Here is a 26,135-nt window from a genome sequence, read left to right on the forward strand (position 1 = left end):
TCAATGTGCTGCTATCTACCAAACTGAGAACACTAATTGGTTTTTGACACTGTAGGATTGCAAATAGAGCTGTTTATCATCAGAAGCCTTCCGTAGCTTCTAAAAGACGTATCATACATTTAATATAGGGCTGCCAATTGATCTAACACTTAAGACATAATGTCAAGTTCTGTGGAGAGGGAGGAACTTGCCCCAAACTACATGTGATTATCATAAAGTGGGCATGTCTGTGAAGGGGAGACTCGTGGGTACCCATAGAACCCATTTTCATTCACATATCTTGAGGTCAGAGGTCAAGGGACCTCTTTGAAATTAGCCATGACAGTTTTTCCTCGCCAAAATTTAGCATAAGTTTGGAGCGTTATTTAGCCTCCTTTGTTACAAGTTAGTATGACATAGTTGGTACCAATGGATTCCTTAGGTTTTCTAGTTTCATATGATACCAGTATCTTCACTCTAGTCTGCTACAACCTAAAAATTGCAAGTTGCAGTAATGCGTTATGAACGCCTCAACTTTGACAGCCCTAATGCTGACGTTATTTTTATTTTAAATATTTGTATTAATGCATTACGACATAGTTTAAAAAGGTGACAGATTATGCAGACAGATGTTCCACCAGAGCCTGTGAATATTGGTAAAGTTTGTTCGTATTTTCGGAATGATGCAACGCCCAATTTTTCTGTCATTTCAGTTCCATGTGAAGGAAGCATTGCTTTCTCTTGCTTGCCAATATGAACGTCACCCAGAGACAAATCACCCTAATATTATCTGTCTTCCTCTCTCTTCTGTTTCTCACAACTCCGTCTGTCCCCACTGTCCTCCCTCATCTTTCTCCATCGATGTTAAGCCTCGCCCGTCTGACATCATGATTATGCAGCCTTTCTCTCTCTCTCTCTCTCTGTCTGTCTGTCTTTCTCCCTCTCTCCCTCCCTCCCCTGCTTGTATACCAGCGTCATCGCTGTTGTCACTTTGAAGCCAGGCAGGATAGCACAAGGGAGCATGAGTAGGGGTGAGCCTAGCTTTAATTGTAGACTGTTTGTGATGGAAATTAGATCTCACTCAAGAAATAATGGCTGGGGATTAGGCCGAGCCCCGGGGTCAAGACTGGCTGTTCAGACAGCTATTGACTCTGCAGCACTCCACTCTGAATCGCATTTGATTTAATGATGTGTGTGTTTGCATATGTATGTTCATAGTGTGTGTGTGTCACAGTGGAAGGCTGTGATTTATCAAATATACTGATTGGCCAAAAAGTGCGACAGCTATCTTCACTGCAAATGACACCACGATGTTAAGGTTCAGCACGTTGCTTGACATATCTGTTGGCATGACTGCGAGGGAGCAGATGAAATAAGACATTCATATTGCTCAGGCCCCCTCTGGGAAGTATGGAGCCATGCAAAACTCACAAAGCTTATTTATCGCTTGGCTCTAGACAAACTTTTTTTTTTTTTTTTTGAAGTGTCAGCTTTCAACTGAAAAAGGGATTTTTATTTAAAGTACATGGTGTCTAAAACTGCAGGCGAAAGCAAACTACGGGCAACGAAGATGAAAGATACAAGATTAAATAGCATGTAGAAACGAATAGTTGCGGATTAACTTGGAATCACATTTTTATGACGTTCTCAATTTTGCATCGTTTAGATGAAATGCACTGCAACATGTATGTAATTTACATTTTTGTTTGTTTGTGTGTTTCTTCCAGATCCCCACCCTGCCACCATCATGATGGGACCCATTCCTGCGTAAAGCTTTGTAGTCCTCAAGTTTCAGGAGAAGAATGGGTTTACGCTGAGACCATGAACGCATCGCATGCTCGAGCAGACACCGGCAGTCTCTGATACCCGTCTACTCCACGGCTCCCTCGCTCTTTCTCTCATTTTCTCCTGCTTGCGCTCCCCTTAACGAAAGATCACAATCGGAAAAACTAACCCACCCCCCCATCCCCCCCACCCCTAAGCTTTTGGCGGCAGCTCAAATTTCCTGGAAATTGCGCCGAGATCTGGATTCTAGAGAGACGGAGGTTCTATTTTCAGTCCAGGATAGACCAAGAGGCTTTTGAAGAAACGGCAGTGTTGAAATTATCATATTCCCCCCTCTTTTACTCTCCCGCTATTCCTCATTCCTTTCCTCCGAGTCCCAGAGGCACCAACTGATGGAGAGACGAAGGAGAGAATCAGGATAAGGACAAGAATTAGAGCATCAGAGAGAACGGGGAAAAAAACAAACTGCTGATTCGTCAGGAAAATTGGAGTAGGGGTTTCTGTGAGGATTACTTTACCCAGTGAGCTTAATATCCTAGATCAGGAACATTTAATACTTGTTGTTTACATTTGAAATCTGTTAGCTACAGTGAAGCTAGGCCTTACGTCTGGGGTTTATTAGACCTTTAAGACAGCAAGTAGAGAAGGGGAACTTTGAGCATGACAAGGGGGTTAAGATTCCTGTGTTGGCCCTTGTGGCCTCTGGCCCTCTTCAGCCTGCTCACTACAGTGACCATGCTGGAATTCGGAGGGGCGCCTGGCCAGTGGGCACGCTACGGACGCTGGGAAGCTGGATCTGTGGGCGAGCTGAGCTTTAGCCTCAAGACCAACATCAGCAAAGCCTTGGTACTCTACCTGGACGACGGCGGCAACTGTGACTTCTTGGAGCTTCTGATCTCCGGCGGGCGCCTCCAGCTGCGCTTCGCCATCCACTGCGCCGAGCCGGCCACGTTGCACATGGAGACGCGGGTGAACGACGACCGCTGGCACATGGTCTTGCTCACCCGCAACTTCCGCGAGACCCTCCTGATGGTGGACGGCGAGACGAAAGTGGCCGAGGTCAAGTCCAAGAGGAAGGAGATGGCGGTGGTCAGCGATCTGTTCGTGGGCGGGATCCCGCCGGATGTGCGCCTCTCTGCGCTGACGTCTAGCACGGTGAAGTACGAGCCACCCTTCCAGGGCTTGATCTCCAACCTGAAGGTGGGGGAGATGCCTCCCACTTTGTTAAATAGCCAGGGCATTCAGAGCGACCTGGAGTACCTCTGCACCAAACAGAACCCGTGCTTCAATGGAGGGTTTTGCTCTATTCAGTATGGAGAAGTTCACTGCGACTGCACCCACACCCGCTTCAAGGGGAAGTACTGCAAGGAAGGTAAGGAATCTCTATACTCTACCTGCTCTACCCTGCTTTCTCTGCATTGTTCCTGTGCATTAAGCTAATATAGATCTGTTCTAGGCAAAGATATCCTCTGTTTGCTTTGTTACTCTAAATCTGTAGCACGTCATGAGGTGTTTTGTGGTCGGCGGTAATGCGAGTGTACAGTTCTGATGTACAAAAATAGTCTCTTCTTGACCTTTTTTCGAAGTCTCCTGCAGAGATATGACAAGTGGCTTGTTTCTTTGAAGCAGCAGGATGTCTGTGCTCTAGTAGGGTTTAATAGTTGAGGTGTAGGCCCAATCCCAATGTCCACGCTCACGGCGTGTTCCCGCAAAGTCTTTGAGTGTTTAGGGCCGTCCAACTGTCAAATCGTCAAAGACCTTGAGGTCTCTCTTGCTGACATGTTGAGCCCTTTATGAGCCCTTTCAGTAAGTCTGGGGCTGAGGCAGGAAAAGCCAACACTAGGATCAGCATTGATTCATGGAGAGACCTTCGTCTGGTCAGCTAACATTACTGCCAAGCAGCTGAACTATACAGTGATATTGTGCTTTTAGCTGACGTGTGTCGCCTCGCTGTTTTGAGCGATGCTCGTTCATGTCTATGTAGAGCGAGCACAAGCCCGACGCTGACTTTCGTTGACTTAACGACCACAGGTGTCACTGTTAACAAGCAATTTCTTATTCTTACATTGAGTACTTTTAAAGATGGTACATAAAAAACACATGAAATCAGTGTAATGCATGCATTAGACTATATTACACACCATTTCTTTTAATTTTGCTTAATAAAGTTGGCAAAAATTGACTTTTTGACAACTACCTCTTTTCTCGTAAGGAGGGCGAGGTGCTTTTTGAAAAGGCAGGCATATTGATATTTTCAGTTTGGTTTCATTCAGTTGTCAAAAATTGTTTTTAAGAAGTTTCCTTGCATGAAAGATCGAGTTGTTGAAGAAAAAAAAACACTTTCTTAGGGATTATGTGACTCATAGAGATTTTGACGTGGCACAGGTGCTACTTTTATTGTTTTGTTTTTTACTAAAACAATACTTAACAACAAAGGTGCTAAATATCTAAACAGAATATCTCAAATGCAAAAATCACACATTGTAGGTCCTGCTGCTTTCTCCTTTCTTCACTCTTTCTCTGACTTTCTTCCTTCTTTCTTTCCAAGCTTATTGTCTCGGGTGCACACCCTGCTCTCTTCCTCTTGGGATGTGCTCCTGTGCTGTCAGCTCATGTCAAACTCTGTTCTGTTTTACACCTCTGGCTACCCTCTTTCACTGACACATCCCATTTCCATTTCTGCCGTCCCCCCCTCCCTCTGCTTTACGTTCATCCATCTCTCCGTTTCTCTTCGTCCCGCAGCATTCCCTTAACCCGCCTCCTACCTTCTCTTCTCAAGGCTATCTGGGCTTTCCATCTCTCTTCACCTCCCTCCCCCGCTCCGTCTCTCCCGAGTTCACTCCCTTACTCCACTTATCTCTCTTTCACCTTTACCCGCTGTCAGCACTTCCTACTCCCGCCTCTCCTCCCCCTGCACTTATCTCCCTCCTCTCTTTCTCTCAAACTGTCTGCGCCTCCACACCTTGCACCTGAATCCTACATTATCTCCACTGTTTTTGCCGTTATACAGTACGCACTAGTAATATTGCCTCGCATAATCCGTAATAATTAATAGACTCAGTAGCTCCTACTTTGTCCTGTGTGATGAAATGACTTGTAATTACTGGATCTTCAAAAGGTAGATAACTACTTTGCCAGCAGTTATGTGCCAATTGTTTGAAGTCTTGCATTTTTGTGGCACCCAGAGATAAGCACAATATTTTGTTCTGTATTTTTTGCTTTTGATAGATGAAGTAATAATAATAAATCAGCATGCAGTCATGATTTTGATCAAAGCCTTTAATTGTTTTGATGTTGAAAGTCTTAAACCGGCTCGAGAAGCGGTATTGTTTCGTCTTTTTGCTCTCTGAAGAAGCCAAACAAAAGCATAATCCTTCATTTCTTGTGAATGGCTGTTTAGAGACCTTATAGTGCAGCAAATGATGTCACTGCTGGACAGCCGTATAGGTCTGTCTCTCATTTTTCTCACTTGCTTTAATTCTTCAAGCCTCCTCTCTCCCCCTCTCTCTCTGTGTGAGCTCTGTGTCAGATTGCTGTGTGGTTGCTTGAAGCAGATACTGCTGCCTGGCTATTGGCTAAATTGAGAGCAGAATACCAATGCAGTGCTACAGTGACTGCAGGAAACATTTGTCCTTTTGAAATGGAGAGAGAGAGAGAGTGAGTGTAAGATAGAGGGAGAGAACAGAGATAGAGTTAAAGGAGCAGAGAAACGGAACAAGAAGAGCAATGGCGAGAGAGAAATGGAGAGAGGAGAGCAAGAGCGAGCATGAAGATATTCATTTGCTCGGCGTTAATTTATTTCCAGAGATGTTCTTTGGATTGAGAGGCCGTTAATTGGGTCATTATGGACGACCGCCATTGCAGCGGTGTATTTCTTCCTTTTATCTAACACGTGAATGTAAAGGTCTCTTTTAGTTGATTTTAAGACACTTCAGATGTCTGTACTAACAAATCCATGTCTGGCTGTGTTAGTTCTGTGGTGAAGAGGCCGTGTCAAAGGAAAGCTTATTTTTAAAGGCCTGCTCACTTCAGAGAGGAAGGACGCATCATTTCATGGGAACATATTTAATGATGAGGTGTTTATGATGCTGCACCGAATGACATTTTGTTTTTACATTCAAAGCTTCTATTGAAGTTTTCAAATCGAGCTTTTAATGTCTATCGCCTTAAATGCAATCTATGGTGCTGTTAGGTTGCTGCTAGACCACCCCGTGATACAGGTGTGTGCTTCCCTTTGTGTTCGGCAAGCAAGAGAGCAAAGAGTTTTTTGACTGCAGTGAAAATGCTGCTTTTGAAAGGCTAAACGCCAACAAATAGGGATTGAAGCTGAATAATACATAAAAAAAACATGTTGTAAATTGTGGAAATGATCACATCTACCATTTCAGACTTTACTATGCTGTGGAGTTATTATACCCTCGCGACAACGTAGTCGGGAGTATACAGCGCTCCGCGTGTCCGTCCGTCCTTTCGTCTGTCCTCATTCCTGGAGCAGAACTCGGAAACTATTTAACTTAGGAGCTTCAAAATTTGGTATGATGGTTGACAGTGTGGTATAGTTTTGCCTTTTGGGGGTTAGAAGTCCAGGGTGCCCAAAAGTTTTTCAATTTTGGCCAAAAAATATGATCTCTTTCGACTTCAATTTTGTTTCCGGAGTAGAACTCTGAAACTATTTAACTTAGGAAGTTCAAATTTGGTGTGATGGTTGACAGTGTGGTCTAGTTGTGCCTTTTGGGGGTAAGAGACCAGGGTGCCCTAAATTTTTCATAATAACAAGCTAGATTGTGCTCAATAGACTAAAGCCATTAGTTCCAAAAGGGCAAAACCCTTGGCCCAACTTTAGTAGGGGTCAAGCAGTGAGCGGGGGTATGTGAGCCATGCTCACTTTTGCCTTGTTGGAAATGTTTGGACCACGCAAGTCGGAAACAATCCCAAGCATTAGTGATATGCAGGTCAGGGTGTTTTTAATACCTGCACCCACCTGACCCGTTATGAGAGTCAATCCACACTGCCCAACCTGCAAAAATATGCATTAATCAACCACCAGACTCGACCCACAAACGGACAACTTTATGCATTATAGTAGCAGAATTGTCAGGACTGAGCTCCGCGGCGCGAGAAGGGAAGGGAAGGTGGATTGAAGGTGAAATGTCTCAGTGAGTTATTAACTGCTGCTTTGTTATGTTTTGACACGCCTGATCGAACCTGTGAGATTTTCCAGTATCCTAAGCTTACCCGCGGGCTGTGGGTTGACCCGTGCATCACTACTACGCAGCCACTAATGGAATCTGATTCTACAAATAGTATAATATTAGTGTAGCCTAATCTTTATCTGCACCTGTGCAGAAATACCGGGTTTAAACACAATTAATAGACATGCCAAAAAGAGCTTTGAGCAGCCCCCTTTTTGTTTTTTTACATTTCTTTCTCCTTCCTTTCCTAGAGAGAGAGAGAGAGAGAAAGAAAGAGAGAGAGATGGATGGGCCTGTGGCTTTCTCATGCACATGTATAGGTATTCATTGGTGAGCTTGGAATGGTACTTGGTTCATTTTCATAGCGGAGGAAGCTGACTCACAGCTGCAAGTCGATCCAAACATGGACATAGTTTGTAGTGCTATTTGGTTAAATCAGGGAAAACAGTCTGGCAGTAGTAGGTCATTGCTTCATGCTCCATGCTGTCATCTCTCTCACATCTCTCTTACGCTGTTGTTCTCTCTAGCGAACTATCTACGCAGGGTAAACAACAGATTCGATTGGCTCAAGCGAGTGACGCTATTGCTGTATTAACTTGATTATTCATGTAATGACATTTCTTTATTTGTCAAGTATTCAGCTTAGTGGGCAAGAGACATTTCTCTCTTTGGACATTTAATTTCATTTGTGGTGCTTATGGAATTGAAAAAAATGTCAGCATGCGCACATTGTGTTGTTACACTGGATAATCCCCAGACAAAGCTTTATGCAGTTGCCAGTTCCTTAGTAAAAAGTAGTTTCTGTAAAAACTGTTCACAATGGGACTATGGATTATCCAGAATAGAAACAACACTGTTTCTGGTAAGATATGTTGCTGTTTAAATGCAATTTGTTTTAATGCTGTGAGCAACACAAACACAATTCTGTTTACCTCACAGACCTAAGATCTAAGGGATATATAAAAAACCTTGGCAAAATAAACCTAAACAACATGAATGGCCAGATACCGCCAGAGATAAGAGAAAAAGTATTTGTGATTTGAGACTATTCATTTTTATTTTTATTTTATTTATTTTATTTATTTTATTTATTTTATTTATTTTATTTATTTTATTTATTTTTTCATTTATTTATTTAGTATTTTTATTATTATTATTATTATTATTATTATTATTATTATTATTATTATTATTAGTAGTAGTAGTAGTAGTATTATGCAGATGGCACCAAGCAGAGGTATTTCATGGATATAACAGTAATAGTTTTGTTGAGTTTAGGGACGACGTAGGCTAATATACATTTATAAATTCATACGTTGTTGTAATATTTGTCTGAAATTGATCCGTCAATTCCAACATGAACATGCATCCAGTGCGGCTGCCACTCACAGCAGCAGCTCATTAGCAGAGAAACTCTTTATGTGAAAAGATGCCAAAACAGCTTTTTCACATGTGGGTGTCAAAGAAGTACTGGGATGTGACTCACCAAAACAATAGCTAATGGGCTTTTACAGAAAAATAAATAAATAAATAAAAACAGATGTTTCATGAACAACAAATAATTACACAAAATTGCAGGACAAGTGAAAGGTAGCAGTCCTTCAAACACAAGCCAAAGAAAGGGCTTTTAAGAGACAGAAGAGGTTGAATGTTGATTAAATGTACTCTAATTGGCAACTGGCAGACTATGATCCTCAAGTATGTTGAAAAGCTTTTAGAAGCTAAAGTAACCCCTTTAAACCCAAAATTAAATGTAAAAAAGCCTTTAAAAAACACTGTATTGACCAGTTTTATTAAAAACAGTAAAGTTATTATTCCTCAGAGATGGATGACTGATGTTTTCTATCCTGTACAACAATGAATAAAAAAAAGATTGCGAATAAAGTCCAGTTATTAAAGGGACTATTTGTAACTTTCAGAAATGCTTCTTAGCAGCGACACCTGTGGCCGTGAAATCAACGAAAGTCAGCGTCGGGCTCGCACTTGCTCGCTCTACATAGACATGAACGAGCATCGCTCAAAACAGTGAGGCGACAGACGTCAGCTAAAACCACAATGTCACTCTATATTTCAGCTGCTTGGCAGTAATGTTAGCTGACCAGGCGAAGGTCTCTCCGTGAATCAATGCTGATCCTAGTGTTGGCTTTTCCTGCTCAGCGCAGGCTTCAGCAGCGGGGCTCCTCAACGAGTTACGTTATCGCCTCCCGACAGCAGCCGGCAGCCGAAGACACCGGCACCCGGTCGGTAATGAGACGATAACGTAACTTGTTGAGGAGCACCGTCACTTCACAAGACACGGGAAACCTCTGTTGGTCTGGAGGAGCTGCAGCAGTTATTTCTGCACAAACGTCCACTGTACATTCACTAGATATTCTCAGAGCTAAACTAACTCTCCTGCAGTGTGGAGTGAGCGCGCGTTCACGTCTAGAGGTGGAGCGAGACAGCGAGGACGCGCGCGCTGTCTGAGTGAAGGAGAGCAGGCAGCGGAGACGAGGCTCCGGCCACACGCGAGCGCGCATATGCGAACGCGCATGTGTGCCGACCCGCTACATTTATACGCTTAGAAAGTTACAAACAGTCCCTTTAAGTAAGTTGGACAAGGCTGTGTGAGAGAGAGAGAGAGAGAGAGAGAGAGAGAGAGAGAGAGAGAGTGTAGTGATCAGAGACATTGTTGGTTGTCTGCACCACCCTCTTTACTGATAGCTGCTGTATGCTCATGAATGCAAGGCTTTGGAAGTGGCATGCTTTGATGTACACATTAGAGCATCCTAAGAGAGAATGGAGTTTGACACAGAGAAGTTGCTTTCAAGTCTGACTTAAGCAGAGACGGAAAAGAAAAGAGCTAAACTTTAAGTGTCAACATTCAACGAGCACACTTGGACTCATGATTGAAATTGAAGCTACGAGCCACAAAAGGTCTAATTTACTACAAAAATATTGTCTTCCAGACTTTTTAAAATCCTTTTTTAATAGTGAATGTCAGCCCAAAGTGGAATCAGTAAAATCTGAACATTGTATATGACAGCTGAGGTTTTGTAATTTAAGGAGGTTGTGCCAGATCATCTCCCTCAAGCACAGTTTTTTTTTTTTTTTCTTCATCCCACTGCTCCCTTTGTAGAGGCTGTATCTCCTGTTGCGTTCATTTGAATACAAGTGATCTCACTCAGCTGTTAGCGCCCTTCATCCCTGTCTGGTACCTGACAGGTTTCTTTGTGCTCATTTACAGTAATGTTGTTCAGGTGAAGTGTGAAGTTGTTCAGAAAGATTGAAAGTGAACATCACGCAGTTTAAACTGACCTCACAAATATTACATTGATTGCTCACAGATAAGCAAACGCATACTATTTGAAACATTTCTGTGCTGTGTGTGAGTGTGTAGGCAAAGCGTCCCTGCAGTAATCATAGATTCTGTTCCCATTGGCATAGTGGGCAGGCCTTTTTCCATTAGGGGTTGTAATTAAAGCCACTATGTGCCTCTGTGGGCCATTGTTTTTATAATTGATGCTGACCCTGGCTTTGTTCTCTGTTGAACCCCAAACAGCAGCGTGGGGGCAATGCAGCTATATGAGCTCTAATTGGAGGTTAAATGAATTTGTGAAAATAACTGCTGTGATATTAATATATTAATTTACTCAAAGAAACTATGAGCAGTCTTTCAGGTTGCCATGAGGTTGGATTTGCACCTGACTTTAAAGAAGGCACGCCCTGATTGATCGTTATCGGGGAATATTCAGTCAAAATATGCAATCGGAGATGGGCATTAATGCTTTCTAGTCGAAGATCGTGGCGTGACACACGACTAAAACAAAATTAAACATGTTGGCGGTGTGAGGACAAGTGCATGAGACAGATAATCAGCAGGAGGAGAGCGAGTTAACGTTAGCTGTTAGCAGTTAGCAGACAGTGGGAAGCACCGTCCAGTATATTTTAGAAGATTACATTTGAACACATCATGATAGCTCTATAATTTACCTTCGCCAAATACTCATGTTTACGGAGAAGAGCTTGAATGCATCATAATGCAATTCAACCTCGGTTAACATTAGCTGGAAGCTCCGTTATAAGCAGGACTGTGCTAGGGAGAGACCCTGCGCTCTTGACAATTGAGCCGGTCACTGTGATGAATACTCTGAGCAGCATGCATAGGAATGAATTAGAATATAATAAGTGTCTGATTAAGTTAGTTGTTCCAAAGGTTTCTAAGGTAGTTCCTCGGCTCCATGGCTTGATTTTAGACTTGCAGTTGTGACAAATTGCGAGCTTCATGTCTTCTTCACTCACGCTGAAGAACTTCCACACCAACAACATGTTATGTGTGTGTGCCTGGCTGACATAAATCTATCATACGGCACATGTGTGTATATATGACAGGCAAAAAAAAATCATAAATATGAGACTGATTGGCTGGTCACCGGTCACGGCAGATCGGCTGAAAACCAGCCGATTTTGATATGGTTGCCAATCGATTGGTGCATCTCTACTCTTGGGAGATAATCAGCAGTCAGCTATGGTTTACATTTGAAAAGTAATCTTCCCTAACCTAATCAGTTATATAGCGTAGGCGTGAATTTACCTTTTTTTTTTTTTTTAGCTTGTGACAGGAAATAATATCTGGCAGTGTCACAGAAAATTGGATGTCATCCGTCCACATTTGCTGCCTCTTCTCTGGCAGTGGAATAAACACTACATCACCATTTACGAGGGAAAAAGGTTGATGCAGCAGCCCCTTTTCCACTTGGCAGCGCCATATAGAGAAGTGTTGAAAAACAGCTGCTTAGCTCATTACTGCTCACTACTCTCCAATTCACTTTCATCATCACTTTTTATTATATATGTCGGAGTAAAGCTGAAACCTGGGTCCCTGCGGAGCTCTGCAGTTAACCGGGCTGGACCCTGCATGTCTGAAAGGCAGCTCCCTCCCCGCCGTGACCTCAGGCGAGCCTGTAGCTGCGGAGGGAGTCAAGGCGTCCGTTTCAACCTCATACTGTCCTTTTTTAGAGCTTATTTCCCCCGACAGACCAGATTCATCAGCTGGTGTAATTCAACACTCCTCTCAACACCACAACTTGGCTTTTTATATGATGCACTTCTACATGTTTTGTTTTTGCTAAAGCTTGAACATTGTTTTTCATATTACATTCAGAAAGGTGAGCTCAAATGTGATGTTGAAAATAACTTTCCCTTTGCTCGTCTCAAGCTGTGACACAAGAAAGACCTTCACATACACAAACTTTGATATTTTGTTTCTTCAACTCTACATAATGAATATCGTATGAATATGTTTGAACTTTATTTTTTATGAAATTACATTTCACATAATGTAAAAAAAAATAAAGGGAGCCGTTATTTAAAATAGGTGTGCGTTTCAAAAGGACCACATGTGGCCAATTTAAGCTGTGAACACTTTTCAGCTGTGAATATGTCATCATTAATTAGTTCAGTTATATCGTTTGTGTTAAGCATTAATAATTCCCCTGGAACCCTGTTGCTTCCTGTAAGACATAAATTCTCTCACCTTTTACAGAAGATGATGAAATATTGTTAGTTATTTTCCTATCAGCCTTTCTCTCATTCCATCCTCTGGCATTGTTTGCAACCCTGAGAGCTTTAGCTGCATTTGTACTGGAAGAATAGCGCTCATTTCTGTTTCTGTTGTATCATTGCATTCCTTTGGGCAATAAAGCACTCCAGCTGATTCTCCAGCAAATCTAGCCCATTGGCATGAAATGCAGAATGCAGGAATAGTCTAAATGATACTCATGTTAATACCTCATAGATGTTAGGATAGGGCTGGGACGATACACCTATCTCCTGATTCCATACTATCACGATACTTGGGTGCTGATTCGATATGTATTGCAATTCGATATTATGATTTAGTGCGATTTTTGTTAACTTTTTAAACACTAAACCATGGGAAAAAAGTTGAATCATACACTTCTAAATATCTAAATTAATATATTAAAATATCAGAGATGTCCTGAAGTCAAATATATCAGTCATTAATTATCACATTTTTCCCAGTAACCCAAAAATCAAAGAATAAAGACATTTCCCTCACAAATTAGTGGTATTTTCTTTTTAATTTATAAGGGACATGTAATGTTTTATACTTCTGGTGAATATAATCCAATCAATCTTATTTCTATATATGTATTTTATATATACAGTTCCCTTTGTTAACACCTTATTTGAAAACCGGACGTATACTTTCGCTAACTTCGCCAAGTCCTCCTCTAGCTCTCCCGTCAGCTCCGAATCTCTTTATCCATCCATGGTCAGCTCCATCGGAGCCGTTTGAATGCATTTAACATAAATGTCAGTATATGGGTGCTCTACGGTTGTAGCATCGGCCCATTTGACCATGGAGATGAGAGCGACACCCGGCTTGACCGCACGTTACCGCAATACGATAACGTTTCCTGTCCGTGACAGAGTTAGTATGCAGTTTAGCCGTGATGTCTAACTCTGCTTTTCCTGACATAGTGTGAAACCCAAAGTGTTTCCATACTTTACTGGATGTGTAGTGTTTACCACGTTGGATTTAACATGTGAGAGTGCAGGTCGTATCCACGTGGACCCTCCGCCGTTTTCTACTTTCTTGTCCGGCCAGCTATGGTTTGTTTTGGTTGACGGATACGGAACAGATATGACGTCATGTTACTCCCCTGCGAATGGCTTGTCAATATATATATATAGATATGGTGCAATATTGAGGTTATTGCGACCTCCCTACTATTCACCATACTTTTGTGTGATTTGAGTGAGGCGGGCGGGACATTGGATTTTAGTAGTAATAGTTTGGGTGGGACCGTGATGGAATGGGGCTGGGGCAAAGAGCAGAGGACACCAAGGAGACTCATCCATCACGGTGATAATTGTGCTATCTCCCCACTGGCATCCACGGAGGGATGAGGTGGAGAGATTTGGGGCGGAGAGTGCAGTTGGGGAGGGCGGGGGGCGACTCGCTGCCTGATAATTGAACTCCCAATTAACTTGTCCTGTATACATAAATAAGCGTCGTGCTAATGAGGGGGCTGTACCCCGTTAGGCCGCCTGAAGAGCTTCCATAGATAACCTTATCAGCACTACGTCTGGCTGTGACGACAGACAGAATCCAAGTCTTTTTGCCTTCACCAGCCAACTGAACTGATAAAGTCTAATGAAGCCCTCCACGCTTCAAGTCTATTGGATCTGATTGCTGCGATTTTGTTGGTGTTTATCAAAGCTGCTGCGTTACAGCTCTGCTGCTGCTGCTGCTGTGTGCTGTTGGGACTCGGTGTTTGTAAAGTAGCTGTCGTTATCTTTCTATCATTATGGCTCTCTTCTTCTCCCTTCCTCTGGTTACCCAAGAAATTCCCTCACTTTCAGTTTGTGTTGGTTGGTAACGGGCAGAGATGAGGAAATATTTGACTTAAGTGTATTGTTAGAAGTTTCAGTGGGACAATTTCCCCCCCTCAAGCAGTAATAAAAGTAATAACAGACTTGATTATAGTGTACTAACTTATCCAGAGGGGTTAGTTAGTGAATAGTAAATGAATGAGAATAAATAACAAACCAATTGGACAATAAACATAATAATAATTGAAGGCTGAAAATTAACTAAATTGCTCAAGTAGAGGAAATTGCGGTTAAAGCATCCAGTACTTGGGAATTAAATTGCATATTTCAATATATACACTACATTAAAATCTATAACATAATGCTAAGAATATTGTAAACCATAAATAATCTCTAAAGTAGTTGTTAGGGTGCACCCTTTTAAAAGTAATCAGGAAATTAATCTCAAAGTAAACCTACTCAACAACAGTACATAGGGTTATAAGGCATTTTGTGCACGTACTACAAACTACTACTACTAACTGAACCAAATTAAGTTCTCCAGTAGAAGGACAAAGTCAGCCAGTGATTAGAAAAATATGAGAAAAACCATCAATAACCCTCTGAAATTGCATCTTAGCGTATTCAGTAGGGCTGTCAAAGTTAACGCAATAATAATGTGTCAATCCAAATTTGTTTTAACGCCACTAATTTCTTTAACGCATTAACGCAACTTGTGATTTTTAGGTTGTAGCGGGCTCAGTTTTAAAGCTAGAGTGAAGACCCTGGCATCATATGAAGCTGGAAAACCAGAGGAATCCATTGGTACCAACCATGTCATACTAGCTTGTCGCCAAGGAGGCTAAATAACGCTCCAAACGTGCGATACATTTATGCAAGAAAAAAAATAGCAAGGCCATTTTCAAAGGGGTCCCTTGACCTGAAAATGGGTTCTATACATGCCCACTTTATGCTTATCACATGCAGTTTGGGGCAAGTCATAGTCAAGTCAGCACAATGACACACTGACAGCTGTTGTTACCTGTTGGGCTGCAATAAATGCAGTACCTGTGAGGGTTTCTGGACAATATTTCTCATTGTTTTGTGTTGTTGATTGATTTCCAATAATAAATATATACATATATTTGCATAAAGCAGCATATTTGCTGACTCTCATGTTGATAAGAGTATTAAATACTTGACAAATCTCCCTTTAAGGTGAACAGATAAAAACTGTGTGATTAATTTGTTACGGACAGTCATGCGATTAATTGCGATTAAATATCTTAATAGGTTGACAGCCCTATATTTAGTGAATATCTACACTTTGGCTCTCTAGTCACCTTACTTTCTTTATCTCCTCCCCTTCGAACTGATCTACTTCTTCGCTCACCCTTTACCTTTACCCCACTCATCTTTCTTTTCCTCCTCTCGACTGTGCAGTCATGGCTTTTTGCCGGCTGAACAATCCCAAGTTCAAAGGACACATGCTCCTGGGCCTCCATCCTCCTGTTGATAGATTCCCAGCTTCCTCGAACAGACAGCAAAGCAAAAATCCACCATTTAGGCATGGGCGCCTAATGTTCCTCAATTCCTCATACTTTGATCAAAGGACGTTTCACTACACGCTTATCTCATTCTCTTTTTTTCCATGCTATATTCTTATGTCTTGCTCTCATTCTGTGCTTTTGCTTGGTGAAAAAGGAGAAAAAACATATATTCATCTGCACTCCAAATAACCGATCCTGATCTAGTCTTTTTCATAACCTTCGTCATTTAAAAATAAATAAATAAATGTGGTAACAACTGCTCCAGATGAGAGACTTCCTTAAGTCCCTAATCCCCTAATTCTTCCCCCTTTTTTGCACTGTATGAATACTGCTATGCAGATTGCTTCTCCTTGCAGAAGCAAAAAAAAGCAGGCATTAATGGATTAAAGTGTGAGGTTAAGTTGCCAGACTCAAAGGAGCCGATGAGCGTTAAGCACACTCAAAAAACATATTTGTTTTGACTGGTATGATGCAATGGGGTGGTGGTAGAGTAGGATGTAGGTGTGCTGGGTGCAATCAAGCAAGCGGCTTTCAGGGAGGGTTTCAATCCGCTGTTTCCAGCCCACCACGTTCCTCACCCTTTTCTCAGGTGAGTCTTTTCTGACTTGAAGGTCCCCGAAAGCGTGATCGTCCGTCAAATGCAATTAAAGCTCGCTATCTACCCTGCTGTCACTCTAGAAGTGGAAAAGTGAGCGTAAGGTCTGGCTCTCACATCCCTGCCACATGTCACATGGTACCCATCCCCATTATGGTTTTAGAAGAACCAATAGGCCCAAAACAAAAGAAAATCCTTCTCCGTCTTCAACCCTGATATACAGCATTTACAAACAATTATTGATAATTTACACACTTGTATGCAACAGTAAGGGATATTTATTAACTCTTTTAAACGCTTTAACTATATTTCGTCCTTATTGCATTAAATAGGTGCTTAGTTTGTTGAGGTTCTACAGATCCTTTTTCTCTGCAGCGTCACCATGTAATCCAACCCTGATATACAGCATTTACAATTATTGATAAATTGCACACTTGTGTGCGACCATGAGGGATTTTTGTTTAAATAATGGATGAGAAAATCGACATGCATCTCATTGCAATGCATGCATTACAACACACAGCTGCAGTACATTAGACAGCCTTTCTAACGCAACAGCAAAGCAAATCAATAAGGGACTCTCTGATGGCTTGTTTTTACCGGGTTGTCTATGCAGCATCAATATCCTAATGTACGCACGTCAATGGCTTTGAATTTCATATACATAGATTTTTCAGGTGTCCAGTGCAAAGCTTTATGCAATTAGGCTTGATCTTTTTTTTTTTTTTTTCCTTCAAGGTCTCCTGACTATTTATGTTCACTGTTAATTAACAGACAGGCGGCTCCCCCGAGGCTCCAGTCACCAGAAAAGGTGGTATTATCAGACACATTCTGTATCAATATCTGCTCCTGCATCCTGCCATTTGTGAGCTGAGACCTCAGCAAATATTTGCTCCTGCAAATTTGTAATTAAGTAATTTGGGGAATTTAGATTATACTCAGATAAATACTTAAATAATACTTACATATTTTGTTGTAATCAAGTATCCTTGATTAAGTCAATCAAGCTACACCTCTATTCATATTATGTTGGACTGAAAAGGGTTTGGAAATCCAAAGCCACAATATTACACAGTGTAGCAGACAATAAGGGAATACAACTTTTAAAGTAATAACTTTGATACACGATTGCACATAAAACCGCTCCACTATGTTACCTTAACTATTCCTTTCTAGCCTCAGTCAGGTGCAGCTTTATGTTTAACTCTGATAATGTTCTAGATATTACTCACACTTTTTATTATAACACTTTGTAGTCATGAAAGCAGAACATAGTTTATTGCTTTTGTTGTTTGATTATTGGTGCCTAGTACTTCTCCAGCAGCTTTTTATATTCTAGTGTTGTGCTTGCTTACGCTATGGCCTATATCTTCGCAGCTGCAGCAACTACACTTTCGGAACCACGATTAATCGCATTATTGTCCATAGTTAATCACAAATTAACCGCAAACTAATTGCACACATTTTATCTGTTCAAAATGTGCCTTGAAAGGAGGTATTTAATACTCTTATCAACATGGGAGTGGGTCAGTATGCTTGCTTTATGCAAATGTATGTATATATTTATTATTGGAAATCAATTAACAACACAAAACAATGACAAATATTGTCCAGAAACCCTCACAGGTACTGCATTTAGTATAAAACAATATGCTTAAATCATAACATGGCAAACTGCAGCTCAACAGGTAACAACAGCTGTCAGTGTGTCAGTGTGCTGACTTGACTATGACTTGCCCCAAACTGCATGTGAATATCATAAAGTGGGCATGTCTGTAAAGGGGAGACTCGTGGGTACCCATAGAACCCATTTTCATTCACATATCTGGAGGTCAGAGGTCAAGGGACCCCTTTGAAAATGGCCATGACAGTTTTTCCTCACCAAAATTTTGCGTAATTTTGGAGTGTTTTTAGCCTCCTTTGCGACATGGACATGGATTCATTAGGTTTTCTAGTTTTATATGGTGCCAGTATCTTCACTGTAGCTTTAAAACTGAACCCGCTACAACCTAAAACTCACAAGTTGTGTTAATGTGTTAAAGAAATTAGTAGCGTTAAAACAAATTTGCATTTTATTGCACCTACATGTGCAAGGATTTAAAAATAAACTAAAAGAAGAGGTGGGAGAGAAAGATAGCGGAACCCCCTCCTACAGGAGCTGCAAACTGTTAATCTCAGTCCACCAGTTTAGCGCTGTAACCCCGAGCTGCTGGTGAAAATCATGACTGACTGTATTGTGACTGATAAGAGATCCTCGCGACTCCATGCATCAGGAGACCCCCCGTGGCACTCTCCTGGACAACTCCTTTCTGCATTGAGTTATAAAGAAAAACACACGGGGAGGCAGGGGGGAGGAAACAAACAGCAGGGTGAAAAAAGATGTGATAGCATGGAGGAGCATTCGGATCACAGCGATGCTCAGAAGCTGTCGACACAGACAGTGGGAAAAACCCTCACCGTTCCTCTGTCCCTCCCCTCTTCTTGGGATTCCACTTCAATCAAACACTGGCCAGCTGAGCTTCAAAGAGGACTGTAATCCCCCTCCCTTTCCCAGCCAAAAACCCAGCTACTGTAATCTGACAATATTGATATAGGGTGTAGAGAAGGTTCTGATACCTCCCGTCGTGCCCCATAGCCCTGACTCAGAAAATACCACTCAAGTATGTACAGGAGAGGCCTTGATCACAACATGTGGGACTCAAATCGGTCTTACCTGAAGGAGCTAAGGTGCCATCACTGCTGATATCTGCACAAACAGAGCGGCATTTATCATTACTTTATGGATCTCCTGTGAACCGGGCAGGTACTATGACATTTATTTAGCCTTCCAAACAGACGGGACCACCTATGGAGTTAATACAGCTCCGGCGACACCAAATTACTAGGAAATGAGGTCTGATTGCTGATGTGCCTGCTGGTGTAATGCCGTCACTCAAGTTGCAAGCTGTTTGCGCTTGTGGCTCATCAGAGCTCCCCCGCCTCGCTGCTGAGTGAGACTTGACAACATCGAGGGATAAAAAACTTCTGCTTTATTTATTTATTCCTACACTACTTCCAATTTGCTTTAGCGTTTTTTAAATGAAATAAATAGGCTTATCGGAGAGCTCTGGTAATCTGACACAATCTGTCCGGTTCTGCGACAGCACGGGGAAGGAAAGCGAGAGATTTGGGGGCGAATTGCGACACGATTCCCTTTCCTGTTCTCACTGATTAAGCTACGATTAAACTCTGCATGATCTCTGTGCAGGGCAATGACCTGGAGAATCAGCCTAATTTCCCTCTTCGCTAAATGCCATGTGCGAGGTAACTTCAGGTTTAACACTGCGTTTTTAGTCCTATGACGGTGGTTCACTTCTTACCATGTTTGCGATATCATATGCTGCAAACACTGCCCCTTTTATGTGAGCGCGCTCATAGCCAGATTGATAAACCCTGGGTAGACTTCCATCCATCCATCCATTTTCTTTCCGCTTATCCGGATGCAGCAGGCTTAGCAGGGTATTCCAGACGCCCCTCTCCCCAGCAACGTTTTCCAGCTCTTCCTGGGCGACCCCGAGGCATTCCCATAGCAGTCCACATATATAATCTCTCCAGCGTGTTCTGGGTCTACCCCGGGGCCTCTTACCAGTGTCCGGAAAACCTTCAAAGGGAGGCGTCCTGGAGGCATCCTGATCAGATGCCCGAACCACCTCAGCTGGACCCCATCGACGCGAAGGAGCAGCGGCTCTACTACCAGCTCCCTCCGGATGTCCGAGCTCCTCACCCTATCTCTAAGGCTGAGTCCAGCCACCCTATACGAAGGAAGCTCATTTCGGCCGCTTGTATCTGTGATCTCATTCTTTCGGTTACTACCCAAAGCTCATGACCATAGGTGAGGGTTGGGACGTAGATGGACTGGTAAATCGAGAGCTTTGCCTTCTAGCTTATAACTGCTGACGCTGCACAGAACCGCCTGTCCATCTCCCGCTCCATTTGACACTCGCTCATGAACAAGACCTCGAGATACTTGAACTTACTGAGTTGATAACCTGAAGACCGTTTAGCGTGATCTCGGTTGTTAGGGTTAGTAAAGCCAGATAACGGGCCTGTTTATGTTGAACTTGCTTCGTAGTACAGGCCTCTGGATGGCTGAGATAAGCAAATGCCACCAGCAACGCATACATTGCCAAAGGTGGAAGCTCATCAATCATGCAGCAGAGAATTGGGACATAAAGGGGAGGTTCAGATGGAGTCAGGAGAATCAGTCTGGAAGGATGACATTATAGAGCATGCACAGAGCGCAGTGATATAAAGAGAGTACTTTGGCTAATTGGTGGACAGAAAGACGCTGCGTGACATAACAATGTGGCAGCAGTGGCGACAAAATCGTCCAACACCTTAAGAATGGGCTTATGCCTTTGATGGATTGCCCAGGGTGATATTTGTCAGGGAAAATGGAACAGCTTGAGGGGCACACTGTGTGTGCTGCGGGGCAGCACATGGTGACGCCAGCCTGTAGATTGTGTGTCTGCGGGAATGCGTGGAATTGCAATCAGGGGAACGCATGTGTGGGTCTCAGTTTGCGCAAGGCCTCAGTGGTGAGGCTTTCAGAGCGGCTCTCTGTGTCTCACAGGCAGCTTGACAGATGGAATGGAAATATCCACAAAAAAGGAACAACAAAGAAAGTTATAATAGGCTTGTCTCTCAATGTGAATGAAGACGTTTCACCTTTTCTCCTCCGTACATCCACTTCTCCCCACTGTCATAACTAATGTTTCACCACACAGGCATGGACCTTAACCCTCTGAGACCCACAATAGACCCGTGTTTGTCTTTTTTTAGGGGGGTACAGGGGGTCTTTAGAGGGAGATAGCAGGTCAACAGTAGATGTCACATAGAAGTGGTGTACATCATCTGAAAGCTGGGAACCTGGAGATTAATTTGAGATGCAGCTCAGCACTGTGTGTCAAGTTGTTCTAGTCATAAATCTGAAATAAACATGATTGAATGAATGAATGAATGAATGAATTAATGAATTAAAATAAATTGTAAAAGTCTATAAGGGTTTAGAACATGATGATAGAAATACATGTTTGTCATCCCCATGCTCTATTATGTCTCATAAGTAGTTGCAGCAATGTTTTGGGTTGATACCATTTGTTACACAGATTTAGTGCTAAATTTAACAATTTTTTACCACTTGAGAATTAATAAAAATGATCAATAATCCCTCCAAAATACCACATTAAGACACCAAGACCTTGAGGAACACCATAGAAAAAGCCATGCTGTGATTTGGGATCAAAAACTTTTGACATTTTTTAAAGATTTCTGTAAGAATTGCATTTTTTGGCGATTGGATGGCGAGCACTTCTGTTGTGTAAACTGCTCAGAAACCCCCTTATTGTCAATCTAGCTAGGAAAGCCATCCACCCTCTGAATGCTCTAGGTCTCTAGTTTGTGGCTGAAAAGTTTCACGTGGCTGTGATTATCCTAGAGGTCACCACAGGTCATTTTATACAGGGAGGTCAAGTTTAAAAAAATGGTTTAACTCCAATTAAATGTCTACTATGGGAACTAACATCATCACACATGAATACAGTTGGGCTCATTGGATCCACAAGAGTCTCAGCTTTACAGTGATACACAATGTATGTAATTCTAAGACTATTTAGAGACCCCAGTATGCAGAAATGACAGCAATGGATTCCTGAGTTTTATCTAGTTTCATATGATATATATACCTTCACTCTAACTCTAAAACTGAACCGGCAGGTCTCAGGGGGTTAATGACAGTTTTCAGCGTCAATATGATGATACGATAATGCGATGCAAGGAAGCAGACTTTTATTTTCACATTCTGAAATGATTATTGTAATTATTCCGTTTTTTTTTTCACCAATGCTTTTGCAGCAGTCATCACAACATAGCGCCGCATTTATTCACACCCATCCTCCTCAGCAAAAGGACTTAATCACACATTTCCATAAACACACAAACACATTGACACACATCCTCTGGCGTCACTGCTCACAAGTCGAGCGGGGAAGGTAAATATTGACTCAGTCTTCTCATTAAAGGGCTTTATGACTATCGGAGCCTGGAAAAGGACATATAGTACACTAATGGCAAATAGTAGAATGCCAGGGGCGCAGTGTGCGCTGGCGATAATGTTGACCCTTTATCTTCTCCTCGCTCCCCCGTGGAGGCCCGTTGCCAAGGGATCATTTAGACCGAAGGGCGGAATCAGATTAGGTCATCCCGGATGTGAGGAATTACACGATTTCACTGTAAATGCAGAGTTCGTGTGAAAATAGGGTTAATCTTGTTATGCCAAGAGTTCATGCCAAGTTTACACAATGAGCACAGCTTCTAGTCCCATTTTCTCTGCCAGCTCTTGTCTCTGCATTCCCGCTAAGCCATACACTTTTTATTTTTTTTATTTAATCATCTTTACAGCAGAGTTACAATAAACATAATGCCTTCCCCTAATGCTTGTTGTTTAGCCTTGGATTTAATGTAGGTCCACCATAGAAACAAAGTCATACAAAGTCACATAGTATCAACTGTGAATTGTGAAATATTGTAAAACTGCGTGGTTAAAGCTCATGAATACGGAGGCAAAGAACAAGAGAGACGGGATGAAAGAAATCACAATCCCAAAGAGAATTGTTCCGCTGTTCACATGTCTGGTCAAGCTTAAAAATGCTATTACTCTATTGTCACTGGAGCTGTTCTCCCTGGCTTAACTCTTGAAGATGCACTGACCTTTTCAACACTTTACTACATCAGGTCTATTACACGCTGACAGTTCACCTCTCCCTTTTCCTTGCGAGACGATAATACCGGCTCCCCCCCCCCCTTCTTTTTTATTGTGATGAAAAGGCAGAGCTGGCTTTAGTGTGATTTCATTTCCTCTGCTCCTGGAGCTTCTAAAGCCAGAAGTCCTGACAGTCACTTTACCTGAAAGCAATCACCAGGAACGGCCGTTGCTTTAGCGCGTGATTGAATACCAATAAATCTGACCCTCTTTATTTCCCCCCTCGAACACAGAACAGTGGAGGGATGCCAGCTTGTACAGCCGAGAGAGTGGATTATCTTCCCTGGTGGACTTTTAACTACACGATCCTGCATCCCCGACGCAAAGCTTCCCTTCAAATACGTAGTGGAAGGGATTGATTGAAGCTGATACTGTAATCCATATAATACTTAGAACATTTATATTACATCAGCTATTCAGTATGTCTCCGTTGTACTGTACGACCAAGGATCTGCTCTTTTCTTTGACTTCTCATTGCCACCGGAGGAGGTTAGAGCTCTGAGTTCATAGTGACTCAGAGTCTGCGTCTGCCTCCCACTAAAGCTTCATTCATCTATTTCTATTCAGCCCAATTTTTGGTTTGTAATCTGTAGCCTACTACAAAGTATTGATCTTGGCTGATTTTTACAACGAGCCCAGACAATCACCATCTGCATCATTCTGTCCCCCCTGAGTTTCAAAGACTAAACCGTGACGCAAGTATCTCAAAATGGCTTCCTGTTGATTTTGTAATAGTAAGGGCAGATGGAGGGGAAGGATTGATTCCATGTTTTATTTGTGCTGCTCCTGACAGGAGAGGGGAGAGAAATCTTGGACCAAAAAATAAATGTATTCCCATGATACTTCCCATGGCAACGAGACACAATAGTCACACCCACATTGCTGGTAATGAGTGATCAACCTGGTATTATCCTTTTATCCTCTCCCACTGGGGTGTTAATGTTGAGCTATGTGACTGAATGTGCTGGATCTTTACCAGTGGGACATTGTGTGAATTTATCATTTAAATTCAAATTAGGGATGCTTTTTTTTTTTTAACCGATAACCGACCCTTGTTAACTTATTAACTGCTTACCGATGCAGCACGTGTGTTTGTCGAGGACGCATGAGGCCACTTTCCTTGTAAGTCTCCACTGCATCATTTAGTTTAGCAGGTTGTCAGCTGTGTGTCTGCCTGGCGTAGCGTTAGTGAGTGTCCGACAGACTGCATGTGTGTTTCTGCTACGTTCACAGCTGTAGCGTTGCTGCTGGCTTCATGCTCGCCGTTGTCACACACATTAATGGCCTGTCACCGTGGCGTAACATTAGCGAGTGTCCGACAGACCGTGTGTGTGTTTGTGGCGGCGGTGTGTGTGGCGTTATAGCTGTGAACGTAGCTGTAGCAGTGCGTGTACAGTTTATTTGTCGGTGAATAAATGCTACAACTCCTCAAGACCCGAGCCAACTTCCTGTATCCTGCAACGCCGGCTCAGGCTCTCTTAAGGTGGAGCTGTTAAGGTGGACCAGCTTTTCTCCTTTGAGTGACAAGCTGCTCCTCTGAGTTTTGCTCAACTTTTTAAATCATTTTTAATATTTCTTTTAACCATTTAAACGATAGCATTAATCGATTAACATTCTTAATGCCGGTTAACGGTTCATTATTAACATCCCTAATTCCATGGTCTTATACTTTATTCACACACAAATATGCAAGCAGGCACAGATGCACAAAAAAGACTAAAACACAGATTCCACAGGAGCTGACGAGCTCGAGATGGATTTGTTTACTCCGTCTGTCTTCAGCCAGGTAACTACTGTGATATGGCCTTGTTTTTCAGTGATGTGTGGGTGCGTGTGTGTGTGTGTGTGTGTGTGTGTGTGTGTGTGTGTGTGTGCATGTGCCGTCGCACTACACAGGTGGCGGGCAGCAGGGACAGGAGCAGGTCTGTGAGCAGGTAGAATACCACTGAGGTGGAAATAACACAGTCTGGACTCCTCTGCTGCTCGGAGAGGCTGACCGCACACTGCTGCTCCCACTGTGCTGGACAAAATCTGGTACAGGTGCATCCGTGTGGCTTTGTATATCTGGGCAAGACATGCAGGTAGAAGGCACCGACGAGCAAGAGAAATAAAGATCCATATGCTATACATACAGGGACAGCAAACAGCTGCGATCGATGTGCGTTACGTCTTAATCGGTGCTTGACACTTCAGTATTCAGTTGACGTCATCATGTGATACTAAACAAAGAACCCATAGTAATGAAACATAACCTGTCCCAGTAGTAGTATGGATGGAATAAATGGAAACCAGTGTTAGGCTGGAAGGTAGGAAGTGGGGGTGGGAATCCCCAGAGACCCCACGATACGATATTATCACAATACTTCGGTCAAAATTTTAAACATTTTGTGATATGCTGAGTATTGCGATAAGATATATATTCTGATTTATTACCTTTTTTCAACTGCAAATTATGCAGTTTGTCAACATCTGTTTTATCTAATAAGATACATTTTTATACGGCAATTTTCGAAAAATCCTCGACCCCTTCCCAGTGATTATCGAATAGTATTTTTGCTTTGAATGCAAATCCCTAATATCTTGAGGTCATAGGTCAAAGAGGTCAAGGGGACCCCTTTAAAAATGGCCATGTCAGTTTTTCCTCGCCAAAACTTAGCGTAGCTTTGGAGCGTTATTTAGCGTTCCTCCCGACAACATAACATGACATGTTTGGTACCAATCCAGTTTCATATGATAAGTGTATCTTCACTCTAGCTTTAAGACTGAGCCCGCTACAACCTTTAAAAGACAGAATAGCAGCCAGAATGATTAAGAGGTTAATAGTTTATATAATAAAAGATCAAAACTTAACATCCATTTCCCCACCTCTAGTAGGAAGTCAGTCTAAAAACTATGATTTGGAAATGGTCCGTAAT

The 26,135-nt window shown here is 42.3% G+C and overlaps 1 protein-coding gene across 14 annotated transcripts in view; it reads left to right on the plus strand.

Moving 5' to 3' along the window:
* Window positions 1–26,135, plus strand: part of nrxn2b (neurexin 2b) — a 795,015-nt gene that overhangs the window by 85,782 nt on the left and 683,098 nt on the right. For all 14 annotated transcript variants that reach the window (XM_074624795.1, XM_074624794.1, XM_074624809.1 and 11 more), the window contains one exon: window positions 1,707–3,136. In XM_074624795.1, the coding sequence (XP_074480896.1) occupies window positions 2,425–3,136 (712 nt within the window). In that variant the 5' untranslated portion in view covers window positions 1,707–2,424. The remainder of the gene's footprint in view (window positions 1–1,706; window positions 3,137–26,135) is intronic.

This window comes from Sebastes fasciatus, chromosome 22 (genome assembly GCF_043250625.1).
Source record: "Sebastes fasciatus isolate fSebFas1 chromosome 22, fSebFas1.pri, whole genome shotgun sequence".
NCBI lineage: Eukaryota > Metazoa > Chordata > Actinopteri > Perciformes > Sebastidae > Sebastes > Sebastes fasciatus.